We start from the raw sequence: 14,896 nt of genomic DNA, 5'->3' as shown, positions 1-14,896 counted from the left end.
ATTAGTCCCTGCACTTTCAGCATTTTTTGATATTAGTCCCTGCATTTTGGTATTAGTCCTTGAACTTTTTTTTTTTTTTTTGAAAATACTTTCAATGAAATTATTATGTTTTAATTATTGTTTTGTTCATTATTTTTATTGAGAATAATCATAAAAAAATAAAATCAAAAAATCTTTGTTAAAAAAAATTAAGTAATAATTGTATAACATTGCAAATGGAAATTGTATCGTATTAACACCGTAACAATAGATAAAAATCAACAAAGAAGATGGAAATTAAATTGCACTTTGGCAATATAGGCCTATAATTCAAAGTCACGGGCAACATAGGCCTATAATTGTATAACCACTTTTGCTCGACTTTGAAAGTACAATTACATGTTATACAATTATAGGCCTATGTTGTGACTTTGAATTATAGGTCTATATTGCCAAAGTGCAATTTAATTTCCATCTTCTTTGTTGATTTTTATCTATTGTTACGGTGTTAATACAATACAATTTCCATTTGCAATGTTATACAATTATAACTTAATTTTTTTTAACAAAGTTTTTTTGATTTTATTTTTTTTATGATTATTCTCAATAAAAATAATGAACAAAACAATAATTAAAACATAATAATTTCATTGAAAGTATTTTTTTTTTTTTTAAAAAGTTCAAGGACTAATACCAAAGTGCAGGGACTGATATAAAAAAATGCTGAAAGTGCAGGGACTAATATAAAAAAATGTTGAAAGTGCAGGGACTAATGATATTTTTAAGTGAAAAAATAATAATTAAAAATTGATTTTATTTGTTTTTTAGTGTGCCACGTGGCGTGTCATGATTGGGCGGCACACCGTTAGTTTTGGTTTTTTTTTTTCAACAGAAGGATTAAAGCCAAAAATTTTAGAAAGTGTAGCGACCAATGTCAAAACTGGGCGAAAGTGCAGGGATTAAACACACATTTAAGCCTAAAATATATACATCCATTATGTCTTTTATGATAAAGGTGAAGTTCCGTCAAAATGGTAACATTGCACGGTTTCTATTTTAAATTATATTAAATAGAGTGAAAAATGTTGTCACGGGGACGTAGCTCATATGGTAGAGCGCTCGCTTCGCATGCGAGAGGCACGGGGTTCGATTCCCCGCGTCTCCATTTTTATTAAACAAGACCCCAACCTTTCTTTATTCTTTTTCGCCCAATCTCACACACACACACCTCCCCCCCGCGTCTACGTCATATACCCCAAAATTTTCTTCGTTCTTTTTCAATATGTTTTTTCTATTTATTATTATTACCAATACAAATTTCTAGCAAGAAATACTGGATTCTTCACAATAAAAAAAATGTAAAAAACACTACTATATGTTCGATCGATTTAGTTTCTAGACAATTCTTTGTTTTTTACTGTAACTTATTAATTATTATTAGATTAGCAAATATATTTTTTTTTATATAAATAAAAGTGAGAATTACACTGTTAAAAAAATTTAACATATATAGATATCTATGTTCAAGAAATATTCAACATAGAAATGTTTTTAACTTCAAAATTATATCAATTACTTTCTACCCAAAAAAAGTATAAACAAATCAATATTAAAAATACTTCTTTTTTTTTTTTGACAAATATTAAAAAAACTTTATAATTACAACTCAATTAGTAACGGTAAGGACATTAATATATAGGGGTCAAACTTTAAACTTTAGATTTCTCACCTGCACACTTAAAAATGAGTGAAGAATATATAACCCTTAGACTATATAACAAAAACAATTTTTTTTTTGTCTTTATTGTTTCATCTCAAAAATATTTGTTTCTGTCTTACAAGTACAACTCAACTCCTAGTTGTAAGAACATTGATACACAAGATTCCAACTAAAAATTTCCCAAAATTAAAATGTATGATATAATCAATAAACTACATGACAAAAAATATATTTTTGTCCCTCTTGTTTCATTTTTTCATCTCTGATTTTTTTTTATGATGAAATTAATCTTTGTAACATGTACAACATTTAATTTAACTCACTCCAAAATCAACTACATAAAGACTTAAAATAAATATTACACGTATATTATACACCAGTTATAATACCAACAAATTTTGGATGGATCGAGCAAATTAATAAAGACCATAAAATAATTGCATTAATCAAAAGTGCTAGTGTATAGAAAAAAATAACATTTTGTAAAAAAAATAAAGAATGACTTCGCATGTACTAAAAAATAGAATCTGCATAATCTAACATTTTATCCGATTACTATTATAAACAGATGTTATCTTTTTCAAGTTCATTGAATAATTAATGTATGTTGTTTGCAATATAGTCTAAATACTTTCAAATTAATTAAATAATTAATATATATTGTTTACAGTATTTATTTATAACATTTTCCCTAAAAAAATAAATCAATCAGTGGGCCGTTCTAAGCCTTGCTCATTTGATGGTAAAACAAAGGTTTTTAAGTTTAGAGTGAAGGATCATTTTAGACTTTTTTTTGTTCAAGCATAGTTTTACGCCCCATCTATTTTGAATAATTTTAGATTTTAACCCCTTGTTTTAAAACTCGGAATTTTAATTACATGTGTAGTATTTTTCATGATTTTGTCCCAAGTCATATGTTCCTTCTCATTATAATCACGCTAAAGATGATTCAATATAGGTTTGTGTGTTTTACAATAAGGTACAATTTAGAAATTTAATCAGGTACGAGACTAAATTGTCTCTTTTTGAACTATTGTTCAGAGATGGAAAAACAAATAAAATTGTCTCATTTCATCTTACACCGTCATTAGCACTTCTAAAACAAGGTTGGGCGATCGAACTACAAATTTATGGTTGAAATTCTCACCTTTGACCCCTTTTATGGCAGGCGAGCAAATTAGCATGTCACATTTTTATTAAAGCTGAAATTAATTAAAAAGTTCACAAAACAGTCCAATAAGTGTAAAGCTTAAAATAGTTTACATTTTTTTAACAAGAGATGAATTAAAGATAAAACTTGAAGTGTTTAAAACTTAAAAATTGATGTTTAATTCATATTTTGTTAAAATATTTTAAATTTTTATGAGAGATTAAACATATATGTAAAAGATACACTTAAGTTTATTTAAAAAAAGAAGATATCTTAAAATGCAGCATGATGAAATGAATAAAATAATAATAATAATAATAATATCGGTGGGGAGAAGAAGAGTGGGAAAGCATGAACCCCAGTTGCAGCAATAATAATGAACGTAAGAATCGACATAAGCAGCGTTGCCAAATAGCAATGCACAGAGAAGAAAAGTCCTCCTCCTCCTCCGGAGTACTTCCAAAGAGAATCATAGTCGTTCGTCACGGTGAATCACAAGGAAACTTAGATCCAGGTGCATACACAGTCACACCAGATCACAAGATTCCATTAACACCACAAGGCATTTCTCAAGCACTTTCTACCGGTTCTCGAATTCGCCACGTCATCTCTTCTTCTTCTTCTTCCCCTGATTGGCGTGTTTACTTTTACGTTTCCCCTTATACTCGCACCAGATCCACTCTTCGTGAACTCGCCAAATCTTTCTCCAAGAAACGTGTTATTGGTGTTAGAGAAGAGTGTCGTATTCGTGAACAGGATTTTGGTAATTTTCAGGTTCAGGAACGTATGGATGCTATTAAAGAAACTCGTCAGCGTTTTGGTAGATTCTTTTATCGTTTTCCTGAAGGAGAATCTGCTGCCGATGTTTTCGATCGTGTTTCCAGTATGTAAATTCCTCATCTCTCTCTCCCCCTTTTTCATGTAATTTCAATTCATTTATTTTAGTTGCATTAATCAATCAATCCATAATGTCATTATTTAGAGATTGATTTGATAATTCATCTGTTATATGTATCATGCTTGGGGAAACAAGTTAATTCAACACATAAGAAAATTAGTTAATGTATAAGTTGTTTTTAGTTATAAGTTTGATGAGAAAATGTAGTGTTATGGGAGCTTATGAGAATTAACGGAAAACAACTACCTTACCTAATAGACATATAAGAATAAACCGTCAATTTGATTCTTAAACTGTCGCTGTCTCACCAATTTGATCCTTGAACTATAGAAATATACTAATAAATAGTCTCCAAACTATTTTTAATCCATTAAGTTAGTCACTCAGTTCCTTTAAAAATAGGCAAGAGTCAAGACAATTATAGCTCAGAAACTATCTTGATAGATTAGAAATAGTTTAGGGACTAATTATATTTCTATAGTTCATGGATCAAATTGGATGAAGAGTTATAGTTTAGATATCAAATTAATGGTTTATCCGATAGATCAAACTATTTTTGTAAATCCTTCCATACAAGACAAATGGGCTTATGGTAATTGTACACGGAGCAATAACAGTGAGCACCACGAGCCTTCAGTTATCACCATGCAATGCATTGTGGCTAGCTAGTAAAGGCATAAGATCAATCTGTCACGGGTGGTAGAAAGCTGCAACACGAAATGAAGTACAGTCACATTTTATTGTTCTTATATGCGTGTGCGTATTGTCTGCTGAAATTAAATTAATGAAAACCCTTTCTTTATTTTTGCCAGAGACCTCATCATCTGAGCATTACACAATACGGGGAAAAATAATTTAGTTTTTTCTCAACCATTCAATGAAATAGGAGAATAGAGCAAATAGTATATCTGGAATACATATTAAAAATAATAAAAACACGCATTCCTGAAACATACATTTATTGCATATATGTAAAAATATTAAAACATGTATAAGTCCTAGGGACCTATGCTTAGTAAGTAGCATTTTCCAGAACTAATACCGTCAATTTTTATCTTTTATGGACAAAATTATGAAGTTACTGAACAAAAAAGGATTATAATGTAGATAATTGTAGGTCATGTTTAAACTGTGGAAAACACTAAACAAACAGAACTTTTTAGCTAAACTTTGTTACGGGAATGATTTGGTGCTGTTATTGACTCTGGGCTAGATAATAGCTTTCACCTTATCCAACAACCATTATCAAATTTTGACTGGATTCTTTTACAGTTTGATTTGTTGTATAGTTATTACTCTTACATCTTAAACTAATGTAATGCAGAGGGATTAGCTGGTATTAATTTGGAGATGACTTGTTTACAGGTTTTCTTGAATCTATGTGGAGGGACATTGACATGAACAGGCTCAATCATAACCCTTCAAACGATTTGAATCTGATAATTGTGTCACATGGGCTGGCATCTCGAGTTTTCCTAATGAGGTGGTTTAGATGGACAGTTGAACAATTTGAACTTCTCAACAATTTTGGAAACTGTGAGTTCCGTGTGATGCAGTTGGGGAGTGGTGGAGAGTACAGCTTGGCAGTTCATCATACAGATGAAGAACTGCTTGAGTGGGGGCTCTCTCCTGATATGGTAGCCGATCAGAAATGGCGTGCCCATGGTAGCAAGGCTCCATCGAATGATCAAAGTCCCCGCTGCCTTGAAGCATTTTTTGATCTCATTACTGATTCTGATGACGAGAGTGTGGACACAGAAGACGAAACAGATTCTTTGAGTGAGTGTAGTAGACAATAGGCTGTTCTTTCTTTCTTTGGTTGTTTCTTTCTTTGACTGGATAACAGTAAATTAGTTTCTAAAGAAGAGGATAGCAAATATAATTTGATAATAGGTTGTTTCTTGCTAGTTAGCACTTCTAATCGGCTCATTCATCATCAAAATCATCATAAAATTTACAATCAATTGGAGGTTTCAACAAATGCTTCTAATGAATTGTTAATATTTATTTGTTGTGGGTAGATTCAAAACAATTTCATACATTTGGTAGGAAGTAGGGATGGCTTACTTTAATCATTCTCCATGTTCGTTCATATAGAGTATATGCATGTAAGTATGTTGTTAAAGATTGTACTTGGTTTGTGATCCTCAATGTTTACGAGTATTGGTCTATTGGATACATTCATTCTTCTCAGGTACTAAATTTTTGTTCTGTATACATAAGAAACTTTCTATAGCATGTAAGTAATGGTGAGTTAAGTATTGAGGTCATGATATTCAGCTGTGTAAAGTTCATGTCTACATCATTCCCACACTCTTGTGAACAAAAATACCAAATTTTAGGTGTTGTCTGAATTGACATGGAAATGGATGTAATGGAGTTGAAAGGAATGAAATGACATTGCCTTGAGATTCTATCGAAGGCAGTTCTATTTATGTTTGCAGGCGATTGGTTTCACTGGTTCACTAATCACACAATATACTACCAATAGTAACTCCGTTATGTTAAGGCTACCCCCGAATACGAATACTGGAGAAATTATATTTTTGGATTTGTTAGACATAATTCAAACAATGTAATTATAATTTTACATTGTTATATTCTACTGTATTTTGTTTTCTCTTATTCTATCTTAAATCTGTCGTTAAATATTTGATTATAGTTTTATCATAGTTTATGCATTTTTATATTTATTTTTAGTAAGAAATTCAAGCTCCGTCTTTGTTTTGTTTGGAAAATTTATTAAAGACCCATGTTACTCACCGCATGATATTACTACTATCGTCATAATAATGCTGACCCATCGTCACAAATTCTCCCCTCATAAATACTTGCCCAATCTTCACAAATTCTCATTTTATTTCACATTATGTCTTTCTCTCTCTTTTATAGCAGTGTTCATGATGGCAATGGTCCACCATCGATCTTTTATACAAAAAGGTTTCTCTCATATTTTAGGATAATATGAATGGTTAAAGGACAATGTCCCACTTTGTAAGTTTACATGCTGCAGGTTTAGTTTTACCCCTCCTCTCCCTTGCAAGGATGTGCTAAGAGGATTGACAGACCTTTACCATATATCTTGTATCACAAATTTCGCATTTGGTGTCTTAATGTAAATCTATTAATCAATTAATAAAAGTGTTAAATTATTGAGAATTTGTATACGCTACTGCTGTTTTGAAAAGTTGATTGAAAATCTAGTTAAAAACACATTTTTGGATCATATAAAATCTCTATAAAGGTGTTCGGATTATATAATACAAAGATGAATATTTTTGAAATAAAATAGGGCGCGTGAAAAGAGGAGTGGAAAAATAAATAGTCCAAAAATACAAGATGATATGATTTTAGTAGATTGCTCTATAGGCCTTTCAAGTTGCTTAACCCTCTATGGAGTTGAAATGTTCTCTTAAATTTGAAATTAAGGATTCGGGTTGCTTCTGAAAGGAACAACAATCTAAGTTGGGGGGTGGAGTACAAGAGAACTAAGAGACAAAATAAAAAATAAGTCTAAAAAAATAAGGAAAAAGACCACAAAAATTCTAAATAAGCCCCTTCACAATTTTTTTTTCTCTCTTTGTAAACTATTTGAATTGATTAAGGCACAAGTGCTTGGTAATCGTGGAAATATTTAATAGATCAAGAATGAGTAGTAGAGAAACCAACTCCGATTTCACACCATTTTTCTAAATATATTCACCATTTACCTAAGCCAAGTAATAACCCGTGAAAACCCTCTAAAAATGTGTGTATTGTATACCTTGATTCACATTTAGGATACTTTCAAGTTGTATCATCACGTGGCATGTGCATGTCAACCGGAGAGAATATCATTATTCAATGTTTAAAAGTAGGTTTAGGTAGAAAAAGACCATGCTATAATTTTCATCAATATGATACTTTCTATGGACCGATTGACTTAAACTATGGAGGACCATACTATTATGAACAAAAAATGCAAAAGACGCCGGTAATTGCATCACTAAAGAGGTAAAATTCTTTTATGGTATTTCTTGTCATTGAGTAAGAGGTGTATTGTCGTGAATTTTAGTTTACAAGTAAGTTTGTACGAGGACAAGCAAAAGTTCAAGTGTGAGGTTTTGATAACAAGAAATTAGATATGATTTTTGGTCATCAATTAAAAAAGCATATAGGGTTTTTAACAAAAAATGACTTTTTATGCGCAAAAAAAACATAAAAATTCATATTTAGTTAAAAAATTATAACTTGCAAAGGACTAAAAATTGAAGAAATTTTTTAGAGAGACTAAAAAAAATTGAAATATTTATAGGAATCAAAAACACATTTAACCTTACGAAAATTAAACAACCTTTTATTTTAACTACTCATTCATCATCGTAATAATAATTCCATCTATTTATACGAGAATATTAAATGAAAATAATACAAGTTCTAATACATCATCGAGCCATCTACATACCAGGATTAGTAACTAACTACACTACTATAACTAGAATGGTAGAGAGATTTATGATATGTATAAAAAAAAATTCTAACTTATAATGATTTTAATTGATTTGCTAGTCGTCATTTTTTAATTACCATTTATTATAATTGATTCTATCATTAGTCATAATTGATTACGTATAATATTTCATTATAAATACAAATAAGGCACACTATGTTTAGACACAAAGGATTCACACAAATATTACTGTCTTTAGGTTAACGAACTGAACTGTTTCCTGGTAGACAGAAACCGGCAGGAATGAGTTCTTCTATATATGTCTTTGTTATTTTCTTCATTCATATAACTATACTCGTTAATCCTTTTCTCACCTACCCACCACAAACACAACTACAAAAGCTCGACTCTGTTATCAGACTCACACATTCTGGTTCGATGATCAGAACCAGAACCAGATTCAGGCGGGTTCTTTCCATCACTGACTTTGGTGCCATAGGTGATGGTTTTCAAGACGACACACAGGTTCTTTTCTTTCCTTTCCTGAGGTTTTGAGTTTGTTTAGTGTTGTTGGTTCTGTTAGATAATAAAGGATTAGGCTTAAGTTATTGGGCATTTATATTAGTACGTTAGAGTCCATTAGATTTTATTATATATTCTCTTATAACTTTTTGTAATATTAAGCTATTGTTAGTCTAATGAAATCGTAGCCGTCGTTGTTCCTATTCTCTCTTTCTCCATTTTATATCTGTATTGTTAACATGGTATCAAGAGCGTGGTTTGACCCTCCTTGATTTAGTCGTCGCTTCCGCTGTTGAGTTCCCAAAAGTTTGGGAATATGTCGTCTAATTTGTGTGCTTGAAGAATAATATGTATACGAGGTTTGTTTTGTTGGTTTCGTTGGTTCTTTCTTTACCTTCAGTGAATTTTAATTAGGTAGAATAAAGTGAGTTAGGTAGAATAAAGTGGTTTCATATGCAAAGTGAGTCAGAATAGTGCTCACAGTAGGTTTGTTCGTTTGTTTGTTTGTCTTTGTCTTGGTTGCTTTGATTCAACTTGTCTTGGTTCGTTTGGTTACGTTCGTTTTGGTTCTTCAAGTTGTCTTGATTTAGTTTTGTTCGATTTAGTTTGGTTCAATTTGTTTGGTTGTTGGGTGAGTCAAAATAGTGCTCACAATTGGTTTGTTCATTTGTTTGTTTGGTGGGTCAAGAACTCATAATTTGCTTGTTTGGTGAGTCGATTTCTCACACTTTGGTTGTTTGGTGAGCATGTGCTCACAATTTGGTTTCTTCTCCCCTTTTTATTCTTCTCATTGATTGCACTTCTCCCCTATTGGTTCTTCCGATTGATTGCATTGTACTTCTCCCATCTTTTGATTCTTCTGATTGATTGCATTTCTCCCCCTATTGGTTCTTCTGATTGCATTGCATTGCACTTCTCCACTCTTTTGATTCTTCTGATTGATTGCACTTCTTCTCCCCTATTGGTTCTTCCGATTGATTGCATTGCACTTCTCCCCCCTTTTGATTCTTCCGATTGCATTGCACTTCTCCCCCCTTTTTTGATTCTTCTGATTGCACTTCTCCCACTTTTGATGATTCTTTGGTTCTCCTCTATTGGTTCTTATGTATGGCTGCTTCTCTCTACTGGTTCTATTGTTTGGATGGTTCTCTCTCTTTGATTGGTTGATGGTGATGGTTCTTGCTGCTCTCTACAAAGATAACTAAGTTTGGTTTGTTGCTGCTCTCCATTGGTTTTGCTGACAGCTGATTTGGTTTATTTTTCTTGGTTAATTTGTAACAAGTTTAAAGCTTAGTAAGCTTCAGCTTGAGGGGTAGTGTTAGAACTTTATATTATTTAGTATGTTTTTCGTATATTGTCTGACAAACTCAGAATGCTTCTTGTTGACTCATTGTGAGTTTGAGGGTAGATGTTAGATAATAAAGTATTAGGCTTAAGTTATTGGGCATTTATATTAGTAAGTTAGAGTCCATTAGATTTTATTAGATATTCTCTTATAACCTTTTGTAATGTTAAGCTATTGTTATTATAATGAAATCGTAGCCGTCGTTGTTCCTATTCTCTCTTTCTCCATTTTATATCTGTATTGTTAACAGGTTCATCAGTTGTTCAAATGATTTTTATAAAATCTACAGAATGTTACTGTTTCATTGATCAATGCATTGTAGTGCTGTTTGATGTAAAGAAGCAAATATTTCTAGAGATTTTACTCCAAATGTAAAATCAGAAGATAGTGCAATGTAGTATTGAGATTCATAGATAGCATACAAATGTTTAGGACATTTAAGGATAGCCAATGAATATTTGATAATATGTTATTATATGTCTTTTAACTACAACTATAAACACATTACTTTGTTAGTTATTACCATGAGACGTGACGTGATCAACAAGCATGCTTCTATTTTAAGAACAAAATACCAATATAAAGTACTATAAAACAATAGTCTCCTATTATATCCAGAAGATCCTAGAAATATTCAAACCTAACCTTAGAACATAAACTTAGTTAAAGAAGAATCATGCATGGATTTCAGTTGTAACTTGTATCAGAGACCCTTAACTGTGAAGCAAGTGCAATTTCTTGAGCCTTTAAAACTAAGACCCTGATACTGGTTTTTGGGTTCCACCATTCGATTTTGGATATATTTCCACCTCTGATGTGGTAGTGATTCCTCCATGGTAAATGATGCATCATTTTCACACATCTTAAAAATCCAACCATACGGTTTCTCCATGTGATTGAAAGTGCCCCGTCGGGGATATGGAACAGCGAAACCTGGCACATTCGGATGCTTGTTTTCTACCGGGTAGTATTTACCTTCAGGTACCTGCAGCCTATACCTCATAGTAATTGCTGAATTAGAAACTGGTAAGTCTGTAGCAGATCCTTCCCAGCCAGCTAAAATATAACAAAAGTTGAGGTCAAATGAGCATGCTGAAAGAACATTTTGTGAAAGTAGCCTGTCCTGATTGTGCAAATGCAAAGGTCCTTGTTCATCTACACCAACTGTCACAAGTACATATATACCATCAATTGCTCCTACACACAAACCTTAAAATATGAATATAATCTACGATCTTCAGAGATTGCTGAAGGAACATTAGAGCTAGGAGGCTGAAAATAATCCCTGGAAGTAAACATTATTGCATTCAAAACATTGTTTGTGTGATGACTAATAGTTTCACCAGACTGATGAAATAATTCTTGAACAGTCCTTATCCTTAGATTATGTCCAATAACGAACATAAACATTGCTAATTGCTTCTAAATTTTGATTCGATTTTTTCCACACAATAAACCTTGGTGGTTTCCAAAATACCACATAACTTGTATCATATATGTTTATCCATTTGGAAATCATCTAACCAATGTTGATTTGGATCATTACGCACTTAATCAACAAATTTTGCACCTTTAGATGATAATCAAGTTATTTCTTTAGCTTTATCATTACCAAAGACTCCGTCATTGTCTTCATCAGAACTCTTCATTAAGGAACTGTAACTAGACGGACTTTCTCACCATTTATGGCAGCCAACGACTAACTCCAACTGCATTTTCGGTGAGCTTTTGGTTTTTCCCGGTAGTGGAGTTTTGGGAAACTCCAACTTGTTTTTCTCATATACAAGCCCCAAACAAGAAAAGTTTAGGGTGGGATTTGAACCCACGCCTTTTCAGACCAGAACCTTAATCTGGCACGCTTTAGACCATAATTTTGGACCATTCTCGATCTGTGTGTCATCCTTACACATGGACAATCATGATGAATTGGTAAACAATGTATTGACTTTTTCTTTTTTTTTAAAAAAAAAATCTTGTCAGGCCTTCCTAGAGGTTTGGAAAATTGCGTGTTCTCTGTCTGGATTTATAGTTGTTGTTTTTCCATATGGGAAAACTTTTCTTGTCCATCCAATTGACATTGGTGGTCCGTGTCGATCAAAGATCACTTTGAGGGTAAGCACCAAGAGCGTGTAAAATCTCTGTGATTTTAAACAAGTTTCTGTCGTATGCATCTTTCAATTCCTGAATGAAGTGTATCTTTTGGAAAATATTTATTTACTTATGACTATTTATAATTTATTATAGATCTCAGGAACAATAGTTGCACCGCAAGATCCTGAGGTATGGAATGGCTTAAATAAGCGCAAGTGAATTTACATCCACGGGGTGAATCACCTTTCTGTAGGTGGTGGGGGGAGAATAGATGGAATGGGACAAGAATGGTGGTCCAGATCTTGCAAGATTAACACCACAAATGTATTGCTTTCTCACAAACTTAATTTCGTATTAATTGAAGTTTATTCATCAGTTAAACTAAGTGATCATATAATGACTTGAAAATTTCCTTTTGCAGCCATGTCATCCTGCTCCAACGGTTAGTGGCGCTTCAAAATATGGAGCAAAAGCAAAACAGTTCATTTCTCTGATCTGATGATATACTAGTTATGAATCTATTAGATGTAATAATGAACTACATTTGCATTGCAGTCCCTAACTTTTCATAGATGCAAGAGTCTCAAAGTTAGAAACCTTACGGTGGTAAATAGCCAAAAAATGCACATCGCATTCACTCGCTGTATGCGGGTTGTTGTATCCCGTCTCAACGTATCAGCACCTTCCTCCAGTCCTAATACTGATGGAATCCACATTAGTGCAACAAAGGGTATTGAGATTAGTCATAGTGACGTAAAAACAGGCGAGTTAACTTCAACCTAATGCAACATTAACTTTACCGAACTTCAAAGATATAATGGTCTAAGTGGCAATTTAACATCTTATTCACTTTCATTACTGTCTTGTAGAAATCCAGAATAAACTTTATGTCAAGTAATGTGCCAGAAGAAAAACATTTCACTGCTTATGTCCCATTTCAGGTGATGACTGCATCTCCATAGTAAGAAATTCTTCACAGGTCTGGATCAGAAATTTTTCCTGTGGTCCAGGCCATGGCATAAGGTGAAACTAATACTTACTTTTAGTTCATTAGTACACTAAGTACTATAATTCTTAACAGATACTCGAACCTATTTTTCAGTATTGGTAGCTTGGGAAAATCAAAGGCATGGGAGAAGATTGAAAATGTAAATGTATATATGGAGCTTATCTTACGAACACGAAAAATGGGCTGAGAATCAAAACATGGCAGGTAAGTTGGTAACCTTAGCATTTTCATTCTCATTAAATGTCACCCAGTAATGTTCAATTTGATTGAGTCAAGTTAAATTTTCTTTAGGGTGGGCATGGTCTTGCCTCCAATATCACATTTCAGGATATCGTGATGGAAAATGTGTCCAATCCAATAATAATTGATCAATACTACTGTGATTCCCGACTTCCATGCAAGAATCAGGTATTGAATTTTAAGATATTTTTGCAGGGTCATTTTGCAAGTCTACATGTGCATGCAGTGACACATTATTAATAGTTGTATTTATTTATCTGAGGAGATAGCCAATATAGTTTTGAATTGTCTTTATGATTTGTAGAATATAATAGCTGATTTCATAATTTTCATCAATTATAATCATGTCAGTGACATACATTCTTGTCAATCTCCTACAAGGATTCAAATTAATGAACTTTCATAATGATTTTAATTCAACTGATGATTTTTTTCTGTAAGAATGTAATAATGTCCTGAATTGTGATGCAGACTTCAGCTGTTCAAGTGGTGAACATATCCTTCATTAATATTATAGGAACTTCGGCCTCCGAAGAAACCATTAAATTTGCCTGCAGTGATACCTATCCATGTGAAGGACTACATCTCGAAAATATTTATCTTCCATCATACTTTGGAGAAAATAGAAGATCTTACTGTTGGCAAGCTCATGGTTCTACTTCTTCTCAAGGCTGTGTGAATCCTCCCGCTTGTTTTTCAACAAGTAGTGATTTGATTCGACAGAATGTCTTGTTAGAGACAAATCCTGATATTAATTATGATTTGTAATGACAATGGGATATTCTGTACAGATGAACCCTTCATGTTAGATGTTGGTTTAAGGCAATTAGAAGTTAGTTATGATTAGGTGGAAGTTTGTTAGATTAGTTACCTTGGATCACTCACTATACAAAGGTGTATTCTACCCTAATTTTTATCACATTCTTCATTTTATTAATTCCAATTATTCACCTTTCTCTCAGTTTATTTTCTTGGTTGGGTCAACCATGGTTTTCAACATGGTATCAGAGCCATAACATCCAACCTCAGAAGAAGAATGATCCTCATTCGATTTCTTTCCCTATATTTTTTCTTTGTTTCTTTTTCCCAATAAAATTTTATTGCTATTGATTAATTTTCAGCTTGTTCTCTCAATGTGGTTTGTCTATATAACTATTTCAATTTGTTTAAAAAAATAAAATAAAGAACCTTTTTATAAGGAATCAAAAAGAAAAACTTGAGTACTCACTCAATTTAAACTGCGAAAATATTTGATATCTCTCTATCTCTTTTTGTATATATCACTCCACATCACAACACTAGTGAAACCTTAAAAACCTCAGCAGCAACCAACCACACGTGCGCAATTGACATGTGGAAGTATCTTGAGCCTCAAGAGCACAAAACGGCAACATCCAAGACCATGCAATTTAACAAAAAATTCCGATGTAAATGGAAAACTACCTATTATCAAGTAATAAGTACCATCTTATTGGTAAAACCATTATATCAAAATATTTAAAGATTTACCATT

General features: G+C 32.4%; 1 protein-coding gene, 1 non-coding gene and 2 pseudogenes across 2 annotated transcripts; 3 read left to right on the top strand and 1 right to left on the bottom strand.

Annotated features, from left to right (window-relative positions):
- Window positions 1-1,071: 1,071 nt before the first annotated feature.
- Window positions 1,072-1,144, top strand: TRNAA-CGC (transfer RNA alanine (anticodon CGC)). The gene has a single exon. It is a non-coding gene; the product is annotated as a tRNA-Ala (tRNA).
- A 2,011-nt stretch (window positions 1,145-3,155) lies between these two features.
- On the top strand, window positions 3,156-5,754 carry LOC11430562 (phosphoglycerate mutase-like protein AT74H). Its single transcript, XM_003626279.4, is given in 3 exon segments — window positions 3,156-3,732; window positions 5,113-5,498; window positions 5,500-5,754. Coding segments are annotated over 3 exon segments (945 nt in total). The 5' UTR covers window positions 3,156-3,200; the 3' UTR covers window positions 5,527-5,754.
- A 4,992-nt stretch (window positions 5,755-10,746) lies between these two features.
- On the bottom strand, window positions 10,747-11,692 carry LOC112416301 (uncharacterized; annotated as a pseudogene).
- A 259-nt stretch (window positions 11,693-11,951) lies between these two features.
- Window positions 11,952-14,344, top strand: LOC11431320 (probable polygalacturonase At1g80170; annotated as a pseudogene).
- Window positions 14,345-14,896: the final 552 nt, after the last annotated feature.

This window comes from Medicago truncatula, chromosome 7 (assembly GCF_003473485.1).
Source record: "Medicago truncatula cultivar Jemalong A17 chromosome 7, MtrunA17r5.0-ANR, whole genome shotgun sequence".
Lineage (NCBI taxonomy): Eukaryota > Viridiplantae > Streptophyta > Magnoliopsida > Fabales > Fabaceae > Medicago > Medicago truncatula.
The sequence above is the reverse complement of the archived record's forward strand: the minus strand, read 5'-3'. Positions and strand labels throughout refer to the sequence as shown.